Raw genomic sequence first — 24,895 nt, 5'->3', positions numbered from 1 at the left:
ACGCCATTTTGAAAACCAAGATGGTGATTTCCGGTTTTACGGAAATTCTCTACAAATCATGGAATACGAGTATTTTCGGAATGGTCTTGACGAGTAGATGCTAGAAATTTTAGAAGCGTGCCCCGCGCCGCCGCCGTTTTCGGGTAAAAAAATTAGAGCTCCAGAGCGCTTACTATTTTTACCTGAAATTGGCGGCGCAGCGCACACCTCCAAGGGACCATTCATAAATTACGTAACGCTTTTAGGGGGGGAGGGAGTACGACAAGTTGTGACAAGTTGGGACATAGGGGGGGGGGGTGTAAACTAGATCGTTACGTAACATGTTTTCATCGAAGAAAAAAAAATTTTCTTGGAATTTGTTACGTAACAGGGGAGGGGGATGGAAAAATTTGTGACAATTTGTTACATAGGGGGAGGGGGGAGTCCATTTTGAGCAATTTTTGCGTTACGTAATTTATGAATGGTCCCTAAGAAATTTATATTTTACGTTATTTTGAAATCCAAGATGTCGACTTCCGGTTTACCGAAATTCGATATAACCCAATCAATATGGGTATTTTGGATTTCAAAATGGCGTCAAAAATCATTCTGAAAATATCCATATTGATTGGGTTATGGCGAATTTCGCTAAATCGGAAGTCGCACTCTTGAATTTCAAAATGGCGTCAAAAATCAATTTCTGGCACCTACGCTTCAAGTCCATTCCGAAAATACCCATATTGTTGAGGTGCGGGCCATAAGGAGTCTTCCAGACCCGTCTCGTCCATCATTCCGAAAATCTACGAAGTCTTATGCATTGCATTGAATATTTTTCGCAAAAACAGTGTTAATTGCAGAAATCCGCGCAAAAAAACTGCCAAAATTCTTCTAATTTCTTTGCATTTCAAAGGACTTAGAATTTTATTTTCAGAAAAAAATCCAAGTCTTTTGCATTCAATAGCACTTAAAATATTTTTGCAAAAACCGCGTTAATTGGAAAATCCGCGCAAAAAAAAACTGCGTTAATTCGGAAATACGCGTAAAAGAACCTTGTAAAAAACAGCTCCAAAAACCCGCGTGAAAAACCTGAGTGATTTTCGAAGCGATAAAAAAATACAGTGTAACCAATACACTCTAAACTACTTCTACCAAGATTTTCGAGAGAAAATACCCAATGGGTTATTTCCCACAGCATTTTTTCCGTGATGCAATTTGATGTGATGTGGGTATCAGACAATTTTATCGAGAGTTATCGTGTTCGCCGCGGCACTCCTCGACGTGGAAATGGTTGGACGTCTACTCTTGGAACGCTTGTATGTGTGGCTCTGCGTTGTCTTTCTCTCGAATCTCTTTGCTCATCTATCGTCTTCATTTTTTTCATTTTCTTACTTTTTGGATTTTCTTAGTCCTCTTAATTCTTTTGACTCTCTTGATTTTATTAATCAAACTGATTCTCTTAACTTTCGCGATTCTGTTGATCATGTTGCTCTTGGTTATCTTGTTTCTCTTGATGGTAATGTTTCTCTTGATACTCTTGATTTGTTTGGTTCTGTGATGTTATGATTTTTATAGTTTTTTAGAATTTTCTTGATATTCTGGGATCTCTCGATTCTCTTGGCACTTTTGATTCTCAACTTTAGAATGCTGATTCTTTTCATTATTTTCGTTCTTTTATTTCTTTTAACAAGAGATTCTCGTACTTCTCTTGATTCTCCTCCTTCTGCTTTGCTGTTTTTACATTGTCTAGATTCCCTTCATTGCTTTAATTCTCACGATCCTTTTGATTCACCTAATTTTATTAGTTCTATCGTTTATCGTTATTCATTCTATCGATTTTCCTAATTCTCTTAATTTTCTTGATTTTTTATTTCATTGACACTTTTGATTATCTTGGTTCGCTGGATTCTCTCAATTTCTTGCTTCTCTTGACTTTTATAATTTTCTTAATTTTTTGTGATTTTTCTGATATATGATTCTGTTTATTCTCTTGTTACTCTTTATTTTCTTTGAATTTCTCAAATTTCCTTATGATAAAGGGTGTCCCACATCAAATTGCATCACGGATAAAAGGCTGTAGAAAATAACCCATTGAGTATTTTCTCTTGAAAATTTGGGTAGAAGCAGTTTCTGTGTATTGTTTTCACTGTATTTTTATCATTGTTAATTTTTCGAAAATTGGAAAAAGCCGAAAAGCAACGTCGCGAATTGATTTTATGCAAGCACCTGGAAAGTCCTTAAATGTCTCATCAGGACTTCGGAAAATAACTCGGAATCGTGCAGTCACCCTGTTTCGAATTAACTAGCTCTTATCAGCTGAAAATGAACTCCTTTTCTTGCGGAACATCACGCAGGACTAGGGGTTTGCTCAAGAACACAAATCGTGTTTTCGGTTTGGGAGCTAGTGTCAATCCGGCGCTAGCTTAATCCTGTCACTACGTTAGTGTTAGATTCTGATGACGCGAGATCGAAATTCCAAAACTAATTTCTTATGATACTTCTATTAATTCTCTTGATCTCATTATTTTCTTGATTTTCCCAATTATTTAAAATTATATGATGTGTTGGTCTATTGATTATGATGACTCTTTTGACAGCAAGTTGTTTGGAAAATACACGTGTTTCAGTGAAGCAAGTTTCAACTCTATACGTGCAATATTAACAAAGTTGCGCTAGATGGAAGGCGAGATAAGAAAATAGTATCCCGCACAGCGACGTGGAAAATCCAAAGTGATGGGAGACAGTTATTAAGAGTTTCCGCAATTACAAGTGTGACCCGAAAGGTTCAAAGCAAACTTCGTGCTAGAAATTCGGATCGGCAGCTGAGTTAGAAAGTGTTGAATGAAAAATGCAGTGCTCTCTGATCAGGATGTCGCTAAAAATACTATGCCAAAAAGGGCTCTGACGAAGTGGAGAGGATGCCTTTTCATGGCCGACGTGACATAAGTGATATAACATAAGACATAAGTGAAGATGGAATTCAGTCAGGTTTCCGAATAACACATTTAACTGGCCATAGCAAGGATTGATGATCCCAATAAATTCACGTTTGTTTTAGCCGATGAATGCGCCTGGAAACTGACAGTCTGGCAAGGAATTTGCAAGGAAGGATCGTTTTGTTGGTGACGAATACCTTGATTTTGATTCCGCCAGTGCAAATTCCTTGCCACACTATCAGTTTCCAGGCGAATTCATCAAACGAATATGCCCGTGGCGATTCCGGCCAATCGAAAGGCATTGCACAATTGTCAAGAGGAATTCAAAGAAAACTAGAAAGACGACTGCGGATGCTCCACAAATGGCTCGATGTTGAAAAATGAACGCTGGGGATAACCAGTCCAGTGTAAAGTTCTGGCCGTGAGTGTGCTGATTTAATTTTCTTTTCTCGTCAATTCTTGAACATTGCGAATACTGTAACGTATCGAGACGAAACTTTCACCACCACGCACGTATTTTCTTAACAAAAAGCTGTTACAATATTTAACCCTAGAACGTTACTCTGGGGTACAAATGTACCCCACGCCATCTTTGGAGCCGTGTGAAGACGAGAATTCGGCGTTTACCGACCTGGGACCCTAACCATAATTCAATTTTGAGTTCATAGTAAGTGTAGGAAAAGGTGGTACAGCCAGTTTGCTTTAGACCTTCGTGTAAGCAAGAGTCAAAGTTGGCGTGGTGTACATTTGTACCCCAGTGTACGGTTGCCGTTAGTGTTTGGTTGCCGTTTGGGGCTGTCAGTGGAAATGTGACTCGTGACAATACCAGTTTAAATACTGGTTGTTTTACTACTTAAGTAACAATTACTATTATGTAATCGTTTTTAATCATTTGTTCAATTAATTCAATTTAATTTTGAAGTAGCAAAAAAAATCGTTCTCATTTACGCTTAATTTAACTTTTTTATTTTCTACTTTTTATAGTTTTTAAAGATAATGGCTTGCAAGTATAATCTGCTCACAGTAACAACTGTAACAGTGGCGTTGCGTGTTATCAATGGATCACTGGTCAGAATTTTTTGTTTTATTTCAATTTCCGCCCCATTTCGGGGTATATTCCAATACCCGATTTTTCGATCTTCACTCTTCCAAATAACTGCACTTTTCCAAAATTATCGAAATTCCATTTTATTCCGTTTTTACACAATTCCTTCAACTTTTAGAATCATTTTTTTTCAAATCGGTTGAAAATTCGTAAAGTTTAGTAATTTTTGTGAAAAAACCGCGATTTTCTCGCTTCTTTTTTGCTCAAGTCAATTTATGTACCATTATTTCAATAGAGTCCGTTCTTTCACCTGCACAGTTGTTTTCGATACTGCTATCTTGTTTCTTACTATAGTTTACTGTATCAATATTCGTTGTATAACTCTACAATCCTTTTTCGTTTTGGCAGTTTGCTTTTTGTTTTGGAGCTATCGGATGTTGATGAGTTGAAGTATTGGGAACAGTTGTTATCAATTACGATTTAGTCACAATTGGTGATTTTGTTGTTGATGATATTTGCGAATTATTTCCGGCTACTGCTGCGTTCTAATGGTTATTCCAATCTGCTTCCGCATCTTACTTCCCGTCGTGTGCAATCTGTTCAAGGAACAATTCGTCGCTGTTGTGCCATCTTATGACAAACGCCATTTTGGGGTAAACTGAGTTAGATATGCCACATTACTTGTCTAAAAAATCTCTACAAAGTGGCGTTTACAGAATTTTGATATTCTGCTTTGGTTACTGAGATATAGCGAGAAAAGTGCTGAGAAATTTTTAATTTTTTTGCTTCAAATGACTATGTCTGGGGATTTGCTCAAATTATCTTTATATATGTTTTTATATGTAAAACTATCTGATAAACACAATGGCATAATCATTTTCGAAACAAAAATGCACGAACTGTGAAAAATGCAATTTAAGTTTTAAATTGGAAATATAGCATATTTGGCAACACTGTAACCAAAAATAACTATTTTTTCTAGATTCCCCCCCTCATATTTGTTTTTGCATATTTAAAATTTGTGATATGATAGTATAACAACTATTGGTTCAATTGGTCGACATTGACTTAACACAGGTCATTATTTAATTTGTTTTGTAATATCACATGAAATGTTTGGGTTCTATAACACCAGGAAAAATCGCATTCATTCATTAATATTCATCTAACATAATTCACACATTACAACGAAAGGAAATTTCAATCAATACTCACTTTGTTTCATCGATCAGTTCCACTTCCGGCTGCTGTGTGATGGGTGTGTTCGAATGTCCGGCGGTTGGATCGTCGGCATTCAATTCTCCATTGGTTGAACTTACGACCTGTTTTTACGGTGTTGATTGTGGTGGTGGTGTTGGTTGTAATGGGTGCGTTTTGATTTATTTTTTGGCATGTTGGCATTCAAGAAGAAGAAGTAGAAGAGTAGGTGCAAGTTTGGAGGAGAAAAGTTAAATCAAATCAAAACCACAATTCCCATTCGATAGCGCACATGAGAGGCACGCGAACGGAAAAGGGGGACGCAGGAGGGAGTGCAGGGATCAAAACGGTGTTCGGTCGGTTCAAAGGGATGGCGCGGATTGCGGTTGTGGTTGGAGGTGGTGAAAAGGAAAGGAAGAAAAAAAGAAGAGAAAACACTTTGATTAGTTTCATTTTGGTTTGCCCAAGGTCCTTTCCGGGCGGGGTGGTGAGGTAAGGTTCAATATCACTACTGCTGGATTCAAAGTACGGTCATTAGCACCAGAGTGTCTACTATACAGTCTTAAGATACGTGAGGGGTGTGGGGGTGGTGTGTTCAAGTGGGTAACAAACAAAGTGGTGTGGAGAAGAAAACTCGGCTAGTGAGTGTGGTGGAAGAAAGTGGGCAATGTTGTATAGAACGAGAAAACAGTGCCGCGCGTGTATCAATCATTACAGTGGCTATCTTTTGCGTTTTTGGGTGCGATGCAATAGAACCCAGGTGCGGGCGGCGGTAGGTGCGTCGGGTACAATGTTTGGTGGAAAAAAGGTTTATTCTACTGGGCCAGTCAAAACAAGACAGAGAAAGAACGTACATAAGCATTTGGTTCAGATTGAAAGGATGAGGGATATGGGTGAAAGGTAACTGTAAGCTAAATTGGGTAGATTTGTGAGAAGGACGAAACCCAATCTCCATTGTAGACCTTATCGGATGTACCGAATTTGTTAGATGGACTATTTTTATCTGAGGGAAGGAGTTGATTTATGCATGTTAATGATTAGATTAACACAAATGATTAAGAAACTAATGATTCAATAATTATGTAATGTTCGAGCACAGGTTTCTGCTGATGTGGAATTAAATTGGCGTTCGATTTTAAGCGGTGCGATTTTTGTACATCTCAATAGCTTTTGCGTAACCCATTGTTGAGAAGACACAATAGTTAGTAAATCATATTATAAGCTCAAAGCCGCTAGCATGCTAGTTTGTTGTATTGTTTGTTAAATAGCGTAGAACTTGTTAAACCTTCAACTTACTAGTGTTAAAGTTATGTGAATATGTGATAAATGAAAAAATAAAAGCATCCCCAAATATCATCTAAAACCAAGACAGCTCGTATACAGTCCGTCCTATAAACCTGCAAAAGATGTTGACAAATGTATGGTCTGATGATTAGTTGAAAAACTATCGAAACCGAGCGCCCAATCTAAAAATTCAAAATCGATCACGATTAACATCATTGTATAACTCTACCAAAATAATAGAGCTGTGCGGTGACGTAAGTGGCCGAATTCGTTTTTATTTATTTTACCACCCTTCCGCAAGAATTGACTTAAGCAGCCACAATTTAGCAGTAACTAACAGACAACTGAACCACGACATTTCGTTTCTTTGAAAAAGGTCCAATACGGACCGAAACGTTGGAAGATATAAAAGAGGAAATTCTTACATAATGAACACCGAAACGTTGACCTAGCAAAAAGGAGAATTTTCAAAGAGTGGTAATCTTTGACAATGAAAAAAAAAATCCCTGCCTTTGATTGAGCATGTACAAAAAATAATCAGCATCACTCTAACAACGAGCCCTATTGTCACAGTCACGTCACTTAGGCTGTGAACCATTTGGCGATTTTTTAACCTTTAGTTAAAATTTGACAGTTCGAAAGTTATTTTCTCTTGAATGGAAAAATTTAACCGAGAGAGCGAACCATTTCAAAAGTTGACATATGGATAGTTATTTAGAATTGACAGCTGCGATAACCACAAGATGGTAGAGGTGTGAACATTTGTCGATATTTTGAAAATTAGTTTTTTTCTTATTACATTAAGTATGACAGTCATAGCCTCGAAAAGTAAACATCCATATCATGAAATAACCCAAACAAATCTTAACACAACACGTTATCGTTTCCATATTTATCCCCTAATTTTGTATTTAAAAATATTGACAACCTCAATTAGGTACAGAAAATATTTCCACCTTTTTATTCTGCATCATGGGCAAAATTTTAACCATCGAGCTGTCAAATTTAACTATCGCTCTGTCAATTTTAACCATGCACCAGAGTAGGGTTATTTTGCAAATAAGCTTCGAAGTGTCAGATTTTAACTAAAAGTTAAAAATTTCACCAAATGGTTCACAGCCTTAGTGCCTAGAAGGAAATTTTTTTCAACACTTCAACTTCTTGAACACGATTTCAAACTCGTTGATGGATTTCTATTAACCCTTTCATGCCCAACTTTTTTCTCGTGCATGTTTCAAAACTGTTTTCCTTGACAACGGTGGGGTCAAGAAACACGAAAAGCCTTTTTTCATAAAGATAGGTGCTTCCCTCGCAGTGCTAGAAGCTGCTCAATTTTTTCCTTCCAATGCTCAATACAATTCTCCTAGAATATTTACAATAGTCCAATTGCGTGGAAAATGTAGCCAAAGACAATCTAAATTGATAAGTTTTATCAATTTTCAATAATATTGCAACACAACGAAGATGTATGAAAAATTCATTTTCCGTCGTTAACGTAAACTGTTCCTGGCAGCACTGATCCATCGAAATCCAATCAGACTAATTGCAATAACTTCAGTTATAGAGCTGGTCCTTGAAACTATTAACACTCAAATGAAAGGTCAATAGTCACATTTATTAGCCTTACTTGTTTTTGTGAGCGAATTTTGTCTTAATCAAATGTAATAACTGTTTAAAAACGTTGTTGTCCACAAACAACATGGGCATGAATGGGTTAACTGTGTTTTTGGTTTTCAAGGACGGTGGATTTCTTGAAAAAATTTATCTTGGATCTTCAAACTTTATTAACCTAAAAGGAAACCTTGATTACTTTAAAAATTTTACTTTCAACCTGATAGTAGGCGTTGGTTGTTTTTTCCAAGAGCGGAACACAATTTACCAATATTTTTTTTTCTGTGTGTAAAAGGTCCTGGGAGTAGTGGGGGCGACATGAACCATCTTGCCACTCCAAGTACCAAGCCTCAAAATTAGTTGGAACGCTAACCTAAAGTTGCTATATCTTTACTATTCTTCATCAGATCCTAAAAGTTTGATCACCCAGAATAACCCCAAATTTGTAATGTTTTTGGATGCCACAGGATTGTAAATTGGTTAATATTAATCAATTTTTCCATGACAAGTTTTTTTGGCCTGCAAAATGCCCAGCATTGCTCGAAAAATGCTTTGCAACGTTAAGCATTGCATACACACAGGACATTTTGCCGGTCACTAGAATTTTACCCATACGCTATAAACATGTCTCATTTTTGGACATGTTTTGAAATCAAGAATAAGGTTTGAAAAAATGTGTTTATGTCGAAGTATTTTTACCAAATATGTACAAAACATGCCTAACAAGAAACGTATAGGGTGATTGTAGTATCTCAATCACTTACAAAATAATGACTTTGCTGAACGTGTTCACTGCCCATAAAAGCATAAGAGTCCGATATGGATTTTTGTTGAAAATGAGTTATCTGTTGGATTGTATTCTGTATTACAACTGAATCACAATTTACAAATAAGATTACCAGGTTTGCCAAGAAAATATCGGAAAAAATACCGAAACATGGTTGTTCCATCCATAAGGCTCAATGAAAATGTAAATTTTGAGCGTTTTCCCGGCTTGCTGTCAATATGGGACTCTTATGCTTTTATGGGCAGTTTATTTTACTACCAGTTCCGCTATTCCCATATTTTGTATCTTTAAGAGAAGAAAAATAAGCTCAAGAATGGATTTATTCAAATTTAGCTTGATTCATCTGCTAGAGACCATCAAACACATTTTCATATGAGGCTGACAAAAGCGGGGGTTAGCAAGATCGGGGGCAGACAAAATCGAAGGCTGACAAAATCAGGGCTTCGTATCTTCTAGTGGCTATATACAAGTGCTGATAATGAAATGTGTAGTGTTGTAATCGAGTATGGTTAGAGTAGCACAAATCTATCTTCAGCATAAACGTACAGCAACTATGAATCTATCCCGCCTTGTGCAGGAAGGAAAAGCTTTCATAGTTTTGATTCAAAAGCCGTATTTCCGTAAAGGAAACTTCTATGTTGGAAAGCTACTTAGCCCCGTCTTCGTAGCTTTCAACAAAAATGGCCCACCACATAATTTGGGGCAACTCAGATATCATTTTGAGAGGCACCGAATTAATGGAATACTCAAGTAGTACAAATCTGCACATTCTTAATGCAGGAAACCGCCCAACATTTGCACGAGCTGACAGAGAAGAGGTGTTAGATGTAACTCTCTGCTCTGACGGTATTACGCATGAATTGGCAAACTGGCTCGTACCAAACGAGCTCGAACCGTCGTTATATGATCATAAGTACATCGTCTTTGATCATTCTACGATGAGGGCTTGGCGACTAGGTTTCACGGGTATTTTCCGACAATTAAATCTCCACGGGACTTAGATGAGGTCGTGGATAAAACAAATTCACCCATGGTAGCAGCATACAAAGAAGCCCGTTTCGAGCTATGCGTGCTTCTAGAGGAACACCTTGGTGGAATATCGAACTTGTTCGACTCAAAAAAAATATGAAGAAGAGTTTAGAATCGCTGACACAGGGACGCGACGTAGACATTTGAGATGGCTGGCAAAACATACAGAAATGCCCTTCGATCCTCTGATCGAAGTGGTTGGAAAAGCCTCTGCACAAATGTCCCAAGTCACAACGAAATTAGCAGATTTAATAAGTTACTTTCGAAATCGAAAGACTTTCATGTCAGTTCAATTAGAACTGCTAATGATGAATACTCGTCTGACGAAGATGTTGTACTCAACTGTATTTTTGACACTCACTTTCCAGGATGTACGGAGCGATCACTGACGATTGCCCCTTATTTCTTTTCAGGTAGTTCTGACTTTTGGGCATTTGATCGTAGAATTCAGACAACCGAATCGATCAAATGGGCGATTGAAAGTTTTGCTCCGTATAAGTCTCCGGGAAAAGATGGAATCATTCCAGTTCTACTACAAAGAGGATATGAACACTGCAAGAATATTTTGAAAAATGTTATTACTTGTAGTCTTGTAACAAGATACATTCCATTGGCGTAGCGTAAAATTCATTCTCAAAGGTGGCCGCGTCACTTATGAGGAGGCAAAGAGCTTTAGACCGATCAGTGCAGATTTGTACTACTTAAGTATTCCATTAATTCGGTGCCTCTCAAATTGATATCTGAGCTTCCCCAAATTATGTGGTGGGCATTTGCATCACTGCCGATGCACAATACTCTGTAAATCAGTAGCGACTGGCTCAAATGGCAAGTTCTCCATGTTGATCGGAGATTTGTGCCTTGTGATGATCTGCTTTTTCATCGTTTCTCTGATTGGAAGGATTGGGGAAGTGGTAAGGTTAGAGGTAAGGAAAGTAACGACACAGAACAATAAAACAGAGCATTTTGCACCCCGGAAGAATGCTGAGCGATATGCAGGTGCTACAATAGTAGAAATAAAACTTCCAACCCCCGAGCGATTCATAATGTTTATTTAAAGTGTGAGCGGATGTATCGACACCCCCGAGGGGATATTGTCATTCAAATATGGCTTAAACTATAGCTGTTTACCATACTGGGTTAGGAAAAATAGCATATATTTGAATTTCAGCTCTTTGTACATAGGTTCATTTATATATGAAGAACCAAACATGCGGATACGCTATTGCATTACTGCTGGGAAGGTTCCATAGAAGTGGTGACAGCACACCACCTTAAGGACATCCGCAGACACTCAGTTTCCTGATCTCAACTTGTCTTAATGATGACCACAGATGCTAAGCTGATTCCTGACCAGCGTCACTATCGAGATGGCATGGCAGATGTCAAAAGCAATATTCAAACCTCAGAGGATCAGATGGGCGATACAATCCTCCAAAACCTACAAATCACAGTGTTTGGATGGAATATTTTCAGCACTCGTTGGGCTGGACCTTTTTCTACTACATCTGGTATGGAGAGTATTTGCCGGTATGGTGGGTGGTTTTTATACCAGTCAGGTAGACTTGACGTTGAACAACCTAAAGCGTACAGATTAATCAGCCTTATGCCTGTTCTTCTGAAAGTGTGTCTATCAATCAACTCTGTAAACTAAAGAATGCGCAATGCCTCTCTTCATAGACTTTGAAGGAGCCTTCGAACCGCTTCGGTGTGCGGCTGAATGAAAGGGGATAGAGCAGTCCACTGTCGAATGGATTACGGAAATATTGTATTGTCCGACTATGAACCCGTTGTCGAGAGGAGAAACCGTAACCACGAGAACCACTAGAGGATATCCTCAAACGGGAATGCTATCACTCCTTCTGTGATCTCTGATAGTGGACGAACTCTTGAACGCATTGAAAAGTCTGGGATTCAAAGTAAAGGGTTGCGTAGATAACATTGTACTCACTGTCGCCGATCCGAAACACAGCAGAAAGATTTCAAAACTATATCTCGCATTGTGACTTGGTATAATTTTCTGTTATTTTAACTACGCCAAATTTATAGCTCCACTTACTGCGAAAATTCCATCCTGTTATAATTGTGTTATTGCGTTTCGATCGGGTCAGAAGCAAGAAAGAATCTACAATTTTGTGCCGTATTCAAACTGCTCTATACGTGACATGGCAATGGTAAGGGATAATCTTAACGTAAATCCCTAAAACAACGCTAGTCCTATGAAAATGGAAGTTAAACTGGAACCATCTGTCCTTAATGAAACCACTATCGAGCATACTACAAAACTAAAATATCTTGGAGTATTAGTAGATAACAAACTGCTGTGGAATCTGCACATCAAACGAACTACGGTTAATATCTTATATTGTATGATGACTTGCCGTAGTATCTTTGGAAAAAATGACGTACTGGATCTACACTTCAGATATCAGACCAATTGCTATGGTAACCAAAGGTACAAAGCGGAAAACGCATGTTTGGAGCAAAATGTTTTGTCACAGAGGTAGCAAAGGTGGCCCCAAAGATTGCCTTACAAACAATATGAAACTGTACGATTGCCTTGGAAGAAATATTGCATGCACTGTTTTTATTATACCAATAAAATGTACAGAGAGAAAAAGTTTTGAAGAATTGAGATCATTCGAAAAGTCAACAAAGCGAGCTTCAATGAGATCATTCGAACTCCAAAAAAGTCATATGGAAGTTAAAATAAATTTTGGGAAATACTACAATGCGCACAGATGTATTTTATAAACTTCAAGCAACTGTACGAAACAGGGGCAATGTTTGTTACACACAGTTTAAAACTATTTTGGATGGCGAAACCTGCCTTTATTGGACAGTATATCTCTAATATGTGAATTAATTTAGCACTGTATATTACTTTTGAATAAAAATATCGGACATAAAAAGTAATGTAAGGTACTTTTGTTATTCGATAGCTCGCATAGTACGTACGCTAAACGAAACGCAGCTGTACCTATTATTTAGGAATACCTATATTTGGGTGTTAACAAATATTGTATATTAACAATGTAGTCCACTCCTGTAAATCCCATACGAATCACAAAGGACATAAATGTAATGCCATCTGTAGACGAAAAAGGTTTTTAATCTCAATAAATAATCATTCTGCGATTAGCGTGCGCCGTAGATTGAAATGTCAAACGCACCCAAGAAGTATAGAAGAGAAAGGTGGGCAAATTGCACGGCTCACAGAAACGAGGCTTGCTACTCTGCGAATTGACAGTTTTCGGTGACGCCAGAGAAACCGTTGAGATAAACAAACGAATTTCTCGAAAGTTAATTGACAATATTTGAGCTCTTATGGTGGAAAAAATAATGTGCAATGGATTCTTGAAGTAAATTACGCCATAATTACACTAGACACAGTGGATAATCAGTGCATCTATGTGATTATTAGCGTAAATCGGGATGCCATAGAAAACATATCCCACCGTAATTTTCTGTTCACAGCAAAGGTATTGGACATCGGCTTAGCTTCCTTGTGATTTATCAGGTGTCGAACATTCGTTAGCAGCAAACAATATAGGAATTTCATATAATTGTTTTCGCCGACGATTTCTATGATGCGCGCTCGTCAAATGTTTACACTTTAACGAGCTAGCCTAGTATATGTAAGCCGTGGGCAAATTGTTCATTTCCTAACGTGTTGGTATTTGTGTGTCTGAAACCTTGAGTATGCTGGAGCTCAATGTAAAATATTTCGTGGGTTTGTCGGTGTAATTTGTTTTTGCATCAGCTGCATTTTAGGGATGCTGCTTTAAACTACCAGAATCTTCTCCAGCTGCGTTAGAAAAAAATATCCCAAATACATGTACTGCCCATAAAAGCATAAGAGTCCCATATTGAAAAACAGCAAGCCGAGAAAAAACACTATTGAAGATTTACATTCTCATTGAGCCTTATGGATGGGACAACCGTTTTGGTATTTTTTTCGGTATTTTCATAACAAACGTGGTAATCTTATTTGTTCATTGTGATTCAGTGGTGATACAGAATACAATCCAACAGATAACTCATTTTCGTCAAAAATCCATATGGGACTCTTATGCTTTTATGGGCAGTGTAAGCAGAGAATGAGATGTCCAGCATTTTCGTCAGCGAAATATTTTTCTGTTTCCTTTTTTCTGTAAACTGTGCCTCTTAATGAACTGGTCAGACTACGCAATGGTCGTTATCTCATGTGGGTTCTAAAATATGATCATTAGAACGAAATCATGTAGCTTTTTCCTGCTGGAAAGATAATAAATCCAAAAAAGTTTTCTCCACTGAAAAAATTTAACACGTTAACATCATATGGAAATCTATTTAATTATTTCAATCCACAAACACATTAAATACACACCGTTGCCACTTAAATATTCATCGAGTGGGAGATATGGTTTTCAAATGAAATTCATGCGAACATGGTGGGAAAAGCACATCAACATCATAAGAAATACCATTGACTAAAATTTTCAAATATCACGTGAATATCACATTGTTTTACTTATAGATTTCATTGGCAGGAGAATCGGTGAAATCAATTGTTTTACATGTAGAAATGCACTCCATGCGAAAGTCATGTGGAAAGTTCAATAGTATGGCAATGATCATTCATTGGACAAATATATCATATTTACGTGGAATTTGTTTGAATTTAATTTGAAACACCACATGAAATGGTTTTTAATGGATTTTCATGTGAAATTCAAAGGGAAATCATTTCTTTTACTTTTTAACATGAGAACACTCATGAAAGTGATGTTTAATTGCATATGATTTTATCGTTTCGATTATTTTCAGTGCCCCTAATCTAGAAATTAACTTTTTGTGCCATGGTGACGCCAGTGTGGTATCTTTTAAGAAATGCAGAAGTGAACCATATTGTTATTTTATAATATTTGGTGGTAACTTGCAATAAAAACTAATGCACGCTCAGCAAACTCTACCATATGCCATGAATAAAGGAGGGTTTACTAAAAAAATGGGTAGTGCCAATCAGATAGTTATTACTACACTTGCCAAATGTTGAACCTTTTAAATAGAACATGGGCCGTATGTCAATACAATTTTCTTATTGGACAATATCCATTTTGAGTAGATGCACTTTTCAATTTATTTCGGTAAAATGTATTTTGCTAAATAAATGTGTAATGATCACTAAGAAATTAGCATTGACATTCCACCAATATTCTGCAGGATCAGCATCTATGCCCGGTTTGTAACTACCCATTTCTGAAAAATGTAGCGTTACTCAGAGGCCGAATAGTTTGTTGAAAGTGTAAAGCGTCTGAATAAAACCAAGTAATGTTTAAAAAACTACTTGATTCAAAAATTTAGTTGTTTCATCCCTGTATCAAGTCATTGAAAATAAAATAAAATGGTGATTTATTGGGAAAATAAAATTTACCGGATCTCGAACTATATGCTCTCAAGCATTAATCTCATTGAGACTCACAAACCAAGCATACGCAACTATTTACATGCCGAACGAGGTCAGTGACTAGAAGAAGATTGATCGAAGCCTGAAACGAGCTGTTCTAAGCCAAGCATACTCTACTGAAACCTATTCTATGAATAATGTGACGAGCTGCTGTTGCATTCACGATAAGGGACTTTCAGCAGAAACCCTCACTGGCTACCAGAAGCCAATAATCCTTCATTATTATGCAGACCAGTATGTATTCGCTTCGAGCGAAGATGATTGAAAGCAGGTCGACAAGCTATCGCCGCCATCAGTCAAACTAAAGAGCTAGATAGAGTGGATAGGGCTTCTACGAGCAGCTACACGGAAAGTATCTGTGGAGTAATTTTCAGAGGTTAGATTGTTGGTTTGAACCAAAAATAATTGTTAATCCTTGGCATTTTTGTGCAATAGAAATATTTTAAATCATTTATTCAGCATTCTATAAAAAATATAGTGGCGGATAGATGCTCACGGCAGCTTTTCTCAAGCGGTTTGAGAACAAAAAAAAATAAATAAGAATATTACCATCCATTTATATTTGATCATGACTTATTATTACCAACATTTTTATGATTTAAAATGGCCCATGGGCCATTTTGATGATTCACAATTTTGTTTTGCTCAAACACGAGTATATTACAATTAGAAGGAATTAATGCCGATTTATATATTCCATCGGTTCATCATAGGTTAAATATCATACAACCCCATGAAGATACCATGGATATGGTCCACGTCAAATTTCACAATCATCAAAACGCCATAAAATGGCCTCAAAAATCAATGAATACACCAGAATATGGTTTTTATATGGGATCTTCTGGATTATGGTGATAATGTTTCCATGGGTTGAACCCATTTTAAACATTATAAAAATACCATGCAGTATGGATGAATTTAGAGCATGAGCATCAGGGAATTATGAACTTCTTGTTTGCTCGGGTATTCTATTTCACTTTCTTTAAAACTATTGAATTTTTGCACCGGTTCTGCAGAGAAATGAACCAAGTTTAAGCAAGTAAAGTACGACAACTAGTATCGACGATGTTCCACAGAGATTAACTATTGAAGTAAGTCAAATTTTCGATTTTCCTGCTCTAGGACTTTCCGTGTACCTGTAAAATTGATTAAGCGACTATAAGAGCAGAAGGCCCACTAGCAACCTGCGTCGTCGAGTGCTGTGAGGATATTTGTTAGGCAAAATAGCTTTGAAGGAAACGACGATTGCGTGTGTTCGGAAAATAACAGCTACGATCTCGTTCGGCTTGATTCGATATTACTAAAATACTGTGCTACCCGGATGAAGGTTGCCGAAGCATTCGCCTAAGAATTAGCATTTATTTTAGTGAAAAGTTTACGTGCGAATTGGCAATTTAATCACCAAGGTCGTGAACTTTTTCACTAAAACATGCCAAATATGCCCGTTCTCAATTATATGTTACTAATTAATTGACTGATGAATGTAAGCCGATTTGTGGTAATCTATTCCAAAATTAGTATTCATTTTCTATTGCAAATACAGCACTACAGTGTATGTGTTAAGTATAAATATCGATATGAGTGTGAGCGGTTACTACTTCTACTAACTTCAACTACGGCGGATGTTGTATTTATGGAAATGGATCTATTACAGGTAATGAAAAACAACGCACTCTGCTAAATAATCTTTACAAGTTAGTAAATTGCACGTGATATTGTTCCTAATTGGCGAATATATTATATAAATTGCTCAGCTAAGGGTTAGTATATATGCAAATTTTCGAACACAGGTGTGCCAAAAAGTGTTGAAAAACACCACTGATCAAGTACCTTGAAATTAGTATGTAGAGCATATCAAGGCAAAATAGTAGAACATAAACGACCAAAAATAAGATAGTCAGCTGCGCTCAGTTCAGTAGTGAGTAGTTTTTGCGGGTTTCGGGAAGGAGAAGGAACGAGCATGATAATAACAGATATCAAGACGTTGTATTTTTTGTTTTATAGCGGAACTGCGATTCGTGAAAATGTTTTGTTTGAAAGGGGAAACGAAAAATCAGTCATACTAATGCAACTAAGTAAGGAACACAACTGAATTAGGGAGATGTGGAATACACAGCCATGTCGTAAAAATTCGGTTGATAGAGGTTATTAGGTCGCAATGGGTTCTACTCTTGTTTGTATTGGTTGCTTTCAATTAATGCATATTAGAGTGACGTCTAAAAGTTACCAACAGTAGTCAATAACTGTTTTGATTTAGGCTAGAATTTATTCTTGTCTTGTATCCTTTCAATAGTATTCTACGGCAATGGTTGGCAGGGAGCCTTTAAAAACTATTAAACTGTAGTGAAACAACTTACTTCTACACTGAAGAACAGCAATGTTTACTACTCAAGGCATGTCAAATAGGAATTCTACACGAACTTATCATTATTATTGTTATTACGAGAATATAATAGTGTAGCTGATATAAAAAAGACAAACTATGATTTTAAGATGTACAAACAGATTACCTGAAAGTTGCTCAATTTTATACACTAAACATCAGACAGTTTATTACAATCCATTTGAATAGATAAACTACATAAATTACAATTCACCGAACGAAAAACCTACAACAAGTTTACGCAACATAAGGCGTGTTCGATAGAGACCCATTTATATTTAACCTTCTTCAAATAACGATGCCATTTTCGCATTAAACTATTCAAAACCACAAACCTCAACTTTATAACCCTTAAATGCGCAATGTTGTATTAAAACAACATTGCGTAAATCATCTCCAAATTATTATAGCAACGTAGTAAATCTGTAAGACAAATATCAGAAAATTAACAAAAAAAATGATTTGCGCCTTTAAGAGTTAACTAATTTGCTTGGTACCTATTGCCCTGTGGTTGTTAGTGTCAAACCAAATATGAGCTAAATTGACCGTCCGCCGAAGCATATAATAAAGTCGTGATCAATCTACTGTGAATCATGATGCAAATTGCGGAACAAAAATGTTTCTATGAATAATATTCCAAATTTTGTGGGATAGTTTACGTGAAATTTAGGGACCTTGAAAAGAGTTTCATGAAAGTGAAGATGATTATGGATATCCTCAAAATTTGTAAATTTATTCATGGGCAAGTTTTTTGAATAAGCTACTGAAAATCAAAAACCATGTTTATGAAACAAAAATGGATCCATGTAAAATAATCTCAGTTCTGTGAAATAGATCACGGGGATGCGAGGGCGAATGACCCATCACGGTTAAAGTCGGATAAACAGTACAATACTGAGAAAATATTAAAACAATGGACTATTCCATGAAAGCGGAAACGTATTTTCTGGTTTTGCTATCTATTTCATGAGCACAAATAGTGAATCGAATCAGGAACCAGTTCAAGAGGTAGTAATGGATACATGAATGATACTCCTGAAATCGTGAAATAGTTCACATGCAAATATTATGACCATGCACAAGATTAGATCATGAAAGTGGAATCCCCTGGCAGGTATGGTTATGTGAACTATTTCATGAATAGGAATATCAGATCGTGATCTATTTACTATGAATCGGAAACCAGTTCACGGAGAGAAATTTTATCCATGAATAATATTTCGAATTTTATACAATAGTTCACGTGAAATTATCACGACTGTGAGCTGAATTGCTTGAACTATGAACAAGATTATTAAAGTGAAAAGAGCTAGGGATATCTCCTAAATTCATCAGTATATTTCGTGATTATTACACTATAAGTGAAGAATCAGTTTGAGAGTAAAAATGGATAAAATTCTGATTTCTGTGACATTGTCCACGAAAACAAATGAAATATTTCACCTGTTGAAATCGCGAATCGTGATCAATATACTATGAATCAGGAATCAGTTAAAGAGCAAAGTGAATCCATGAGTAATATTCCAAATTTCGAGAAATATTTCACGAGCAAATAATTTGATTTGAATTTGGTGAACTAATTCCCAACCATGAAAATCATAAGTATATTAATGACATTAGAAAACAAAATTTATTTATTAACAATGTACATGAAGTTTTTGGACTGGTCCACTGACAAAATGACGGATTTGTGATAAGATAGCTAGAACTATTGATGAAGTTTACAGAAAAAAGAAAATAAAATTTTCACAAGTAGAATTGTTTTGCAGGTGTTTCGGAAGTAAAATTGAACGCAATTACAAAATACGTGATTTCTGTTCACGGCCCTGTTGTTTTCGTAATGTATGAATTTGATCGTTCGTAATTTCATGGTAAGCTAATCACGAATTTTAGGAACACGTTTTTTTCGTGTAGTAAGTGATCTGTGGGTGTGGCAATGAAGTCAGATGAATGCCTCCGAAAATCAACCACGAAAATGTCCTGAGGTTTCGCAAAAGCTCGCTACCGTTTTGGTTGCGGCATATTGCCACTCTGCTCCAGGGATGCGAACGGTACCGGTAAACTACATTTTTTCCGGTACATTTACATTTGCACAAGCCGTACAGCCCGCTACAGCGACGCATCACTACTGCTCTTGCCAGAACGGTAACCAAACCAAGTAAACTTTTCCGTACAGCAGTAAAATAAATCTTTGTTCTGCTGCTGTACTCCGACTGCTCGGTAAAAGTGTGGCGTAGTAAAGTTTGTTCTCTCGCTTTGGACACTTTTCTCTGCATAGTCAAAAGGAGAGGCCCGCACACGAAAGCGTTGATGCCGGTCGTGGCGTAAATGAACCGCATTCATTGTCGTCGTTTGTGATTAAAAATATTAAAAAGTGTAAAATAAGGAAAGAGAAGTTGTACCGCTCTCGTCTGGTGGCTGTACTGCGGCAGTATTTTTTGTCATATTACTGCTTTGCTTACAGACTGCCGTACAGCGCTGGGCGTCCTGCACTAGCGAACGACAGCAGCGTCATATGAGAAAGGAGAATGTAAGCAGAAAAATTACTGCCGTAGAAAAGGTAGGCATTTTGCATCCTTGCTCTGCTCAGACCATGTTGAACGGGTACAAACCCAATAAGTGTTTTGTTCAAGGAAGTCAACACTTCAAACAGTTCGGAGACTTTTACGTGGATTTTCCAATAACGCGGATTTCTAAACGCGAATTTTTAAATCAATTCTTTTTTAGGCGCGAATTTTCCAATTATTGTGTTTTTCTGCTTGAATGTAAAATTGTCGTTAGGTTTTTGAAGTTTTTTTTTGCATGGATCTCGCAATTAGCACGACTTTCTTTTAAATTCTTAGAAGATTAGAAAAGTGAAAAAGACGAATCTAGAAGATTCCTTGCGGCCAGCTGCTCAACAATATAAGTATTTTCAGAATTTGTCAACAGCTACGACAAATCAATGTTTGACACCATTTTTCTTTTCATTTTCCTTCGGGCTCTGTCCGCACTGAGTGTCTATCACCGACTCCACCATCTGTACCCTAGATATCGACCCATGAACACATGGACCGACGACTTCGGCTGGGATTGAACCCAGACCCACTGGGGTGAGTGGCGTTCACGCTTTCCGCTCAACCACCGGCGCCGTCAATGTCTAACGCCATGTTGAAATCCAAGATGGTGACTTCCGGTTTAGCTAAATTCTTGATAACCCAATCAATACGGGTATTGTTGGAATGGTCTTGATGCGTAGATGTTAGAGATCGAAGTTTGAAGTTATTTTGAAGTTCAAGATGGCAGCTTCCGTTTTATGCGAAATTTTCTCTAACCCAATAAATATCTCAGAATTATCTTGAAAAGATGCCAGAAATCGATGTTTGACACCTTTTTGAAATTTTAGACAATTCGGAAAATACTACAATTGTTGGGTCACGGGCAATAATTAATCGTCAAGGTCATCGTTGATCATTTTCGTCATCTAAGGGGTGTTCTTTTAATTTTTTTTCAATTGGGATTTTTTGACAACTATGCTCTATATGATAGTTTCAATTTTCATTACAATTTTATCATACAAAATACATTCTCAATGAACGTCTTCAAATTCTTATTTTTCATTAAATGTGGCCGTTTGGTCAACCAAGTTTTGCGTAGTTTGCTGATAAGTTATGGTTGACATAATCGTCCATCCGAACCCACTATTCGGGCCTATCTAAACAAAAGCGTGAACGAAGATCGCAATTTGGAATTCTTGTCTTGTCAAAAATTAATTACACAAGATTATGAAACCCAACGTCCTAAAAAATAGAGGAATGATGAGGTTCCTTCAATTTATGGTCCTATATTTAGGTTGAGCCTTTCATCTACGCCGACAAACCTCAAACAACTTAAGAGCTAGAGGCCGAATGAGCCCAAGGTTAAAGCCTCTATGATCAAATAAAAAAACTTATTCCTAGTATTTTATAGTAACTCAAAGTCGCTATTTTCGATTTCAAAATAACCTCTTATCACTACTTTTCGGTTTTTACTAACAAAGCATTGGACCGGGAATTTAAACGTAGATTTTCCAATTGCGCGCTTTCTTCGCAAATTTTAGCGCTTTTCTTCGCGGAAAAACTGGGTGTATTCGAATTGAAGAAAGTTACCACATAGTTCCACATAAAAATACCTTGTAAAAACTGCGTTTTTGTGAAATCAGTGTAAAAACCATGTTTACTTCGAAAATCGTTCTAAAAATCCGCGCTACATTGAATGCAAATAATTAAGATAATTTTTTAACATTTAGAAAACCAACATTATGACTTCCGGTTTAGCGGCAATCTGTAGACCTCAATCAATATAGGTATTTTCAGAACGGACTCGTCGAGTAGACGCAAAATATCGATGCCTGGCGCCATTTTGAAATATAAGATACCGACTTCTGGCTTAGTAAAATTTCAGACAGAGTGTACCCCATTAGACATAAACACATTAGACATACAGACGTTTGGCATACGTGCATTACGCATAATGCACGTTAGGCATAAAGACGCTAGGAATAATAGACGTTAGGCATAATGGACGTTGGGCGTAATGGGCGATAGGTACAATGAACGTTAGGCATACATTATCATGTTGAGGTATCTCTTAAATGAACCTATTTTTATCGGTGATGGTGTCGGGTGGTAAGATAGTAAATGTTTGAACTTTTTTTTTAATTTAGTTACTATGTTTTAATTGCCGCAAGGTTCTACTGTATCGATCTTGATGTTTTTTTTTATTTTGTAGAATTACTCTGTAAACTGATTAAATTCAATCAACATTTTATTCAGCTTTATACAGAAGACCGAATGCTTGGCATATGGTAAAATTGGTTCAACACTCTTGTTTAAAATCAATCTCTTTTGTATAAAGGTATGAATAACGCGCTCTAACTTAGATTAGTTCTTACATACATACATGGTGTAATTGCCCAATAATAAAATGTATATCTTAAAGATCAGCTCATGAAAGAAAGAATGATGCATTTTATTATTCATTCAACAAATATACGAGTATTGTAGCTTCTATATTATTTCCCATATCATTCAGTGTAATAATTATATTCTTACGGCCATCAGAAAGAAAACTACGGAAACTATCTGATACGAGGGAGAGTTTTTTCGTGTACTGTGATGAGGTTCCGATCAAAAAAGGTATCCTCACGAGCGTAACATCGGTAGCCTAATGCATTTTGTTTTTTTCCAACGTTTGGATGCAATTCTATCGGTAATACATCTAGAAGGTTTGAAATGTGCTTGAACCAAAACTGTTCACTTGAATGAAGAAAACATCCAGCTCATCCACGGACAAAATGGAAAAATTGTAAGGGATAAATATCTCGCATGATATTTTTCATCTTTTAATATCTCGTTAAAGTTATACGAAGGCATGGTATAGCACCGCGTAGTTTTAACTAAAACCTTGCGATTACTTTTATTTTTTTGTTAATTATGCCTAACGTACATGATGCCAATCGTCGATTATGCCAATCGTCCATTATGCCTAACGTCCATTATGCCCAACGTATATTATGCCTAACATATGTATGCGTAACGTCGCGCAACCTCTTTAGAATGGACTTGACAACTATGCGGTTTCCCGAGTGCAATGTCTGACTTCATTTTAACATCCAAGATGGCGACTTACAGGAAATATATATTATTAAAGTTATAGATAATAACTAAACAAGAAGCCGTCATCGTGGATTTATAAATGGCTTCTGGGATTGACATCCGGTATCTCTACATCACCGCTATTCCAAAAATTCTCACATTTTTGCAGATGTTGTAGAGATTTTTTTCTAAACCGGAAGATTTCAGCTTTGATCTCAAAATAGTCTATACGACCCCTCCCCGTCAAACCCGTTCCAAAAGCATCCACAATGTTGGTGGTATAGTCCGCTTAACTGGTCTACCAAACAGGAAATCGCCATTTTGGATATCAAAACGGAGGAAGACACTGGTCTAAGACATCTGCTCCACAAACTCATTCCGAATTTCCTAGTGTTTGGGTTATCTTGGTTTTCAAAACGGCGTCAGACACCGATATCGGACATCTACCACTCAAGCCTGTTTCGAAAACACCCATGTTGATTGGGTTTTAGAAAATTCTGCTAAACTGGGAGCCGCCATCTTAGTTTTCGAAATGGCGCCAAACATCGGTATTTGCCGTCTTCTTGTCAGGTCCGTTCCGATTTGATTGAGTTTTAAAAAATTCCGCTAAACCGGAAGTTACCATCTTGGTTTTCAAAATGGTGTCAAGCTTCATTATTTGGCGTCCACTCATCAAGCCCGTTCCGAAAATTCCGTTAAACCGGGAATTTGTCATCTTGAGTTTCAAAATGGTTCCAGGTATCGACATTTGGTGTCCACTCGTTAATATTGTTCCGGAAACATCCATATTGTTGAAGTATGGACCAAGATTCGACTTTTCCACTTTCCCATAAATCCATATACCACGTGAATAATTTAGGTGAGGATAGGGGTCACAAGAAAGTCCACGCTCGTCCATGTGGAGGGGGTGGGGGTGTGGGAAATGTTCTCGTGGACCTTTCAATATATTTATTATTCTTTTATAAGAAAATGGAACAAATTTGTATCGTCATTGATATGAGCAATTACCTTCAATTTTTTTCAAGATTTTGAAATAGTCAAAGTGCTTATAACAGCATAGTGTGTGAGTGTGCACATCTGTGAAAATTGAAAACATCAACGGCAACTTAAAAAAATCAGAGGGAATCGAACGGAACAAAGTTCAAGAAAATAATCGGCCTGAATCACTGGATTCGATCTCCTGTAACTTGACCAAATTGACCAAATCCCACTAATTTTGGATTTGAAAGCTTGTGTTTGAAATTACGAGTCAATTCAAGAAGCTATAGGTTACTTCAAGTTCGTGTTATTATGAATCTTTAAAACGTAAATATAAAACGATCATAAGGTCGTTTACAAATGAGACATTCGCATGGACAATTCACAAATGATTAAAGAAGTGCATGACATTCTGTTGTTGAAGATTGAACGATTTTCAATAAGTCATAGTAGTCTAACACATTGGAAAATTGGCTAAAAATCCATTTTTATGAAACTACCCGTAAAAATTCTAGAAAGTTCACGTGGACATCGTACGGAGGGGCGTAGTGATACAGGAATTGATCACGCCTGTTCCCGGAGGGAGGGGGTCAAAAACGAAGTTT

General features: G+C 36.9%; 1 protein-coding gene across 4 annotated transcripts in view; it reads right to left on the bottom strand.

Moving 5' to 3' along the window:
• LOC131684897 (casein kinase I) overlaps positions 1-24,895 on the bottom strand; it is a 165,031-nt gene that overhangs the window by 8,743 nt on the left and 131,393 nt on the right. For 3 of the 4 annotated variants that reach the window (XM_058968144.1, XM_058968145.1, XM_058968146.1), the window contains one exon: positions 5,173-5,279. In XM_058968144.1, coding sequence (XP_058824127.1) covers positions 5,173-5,279 — 107 coding nt within the window. Of the gene's footprint in view, positions 1-5,168; positions 5,280-24,895 lie in introns of those variants that run through there. The other variant, XM_058968147.1, reaches the window with a different exon arrangement.

Source organism: Topomyia yanbarensis, chromosome 2 (assembly GCF_030247195.1).
Source record: "Topomyia yanbarensis strain Yona2022 chromosome 2, ASM3024719v1, whole genome shotgun sequence".
Classification (NCBI taxonomy): Eukaryota; Metazoa; Arthropoda; class Insecta; order Diptera; family Culicidae; genus Topomyia; species Topomyia yanbarensis.
The sequence above is the reverse complement of the archived record's forward strand: the minus strand, read 5'-3'. Positions and strand labels throughout refer to the sequence as shown.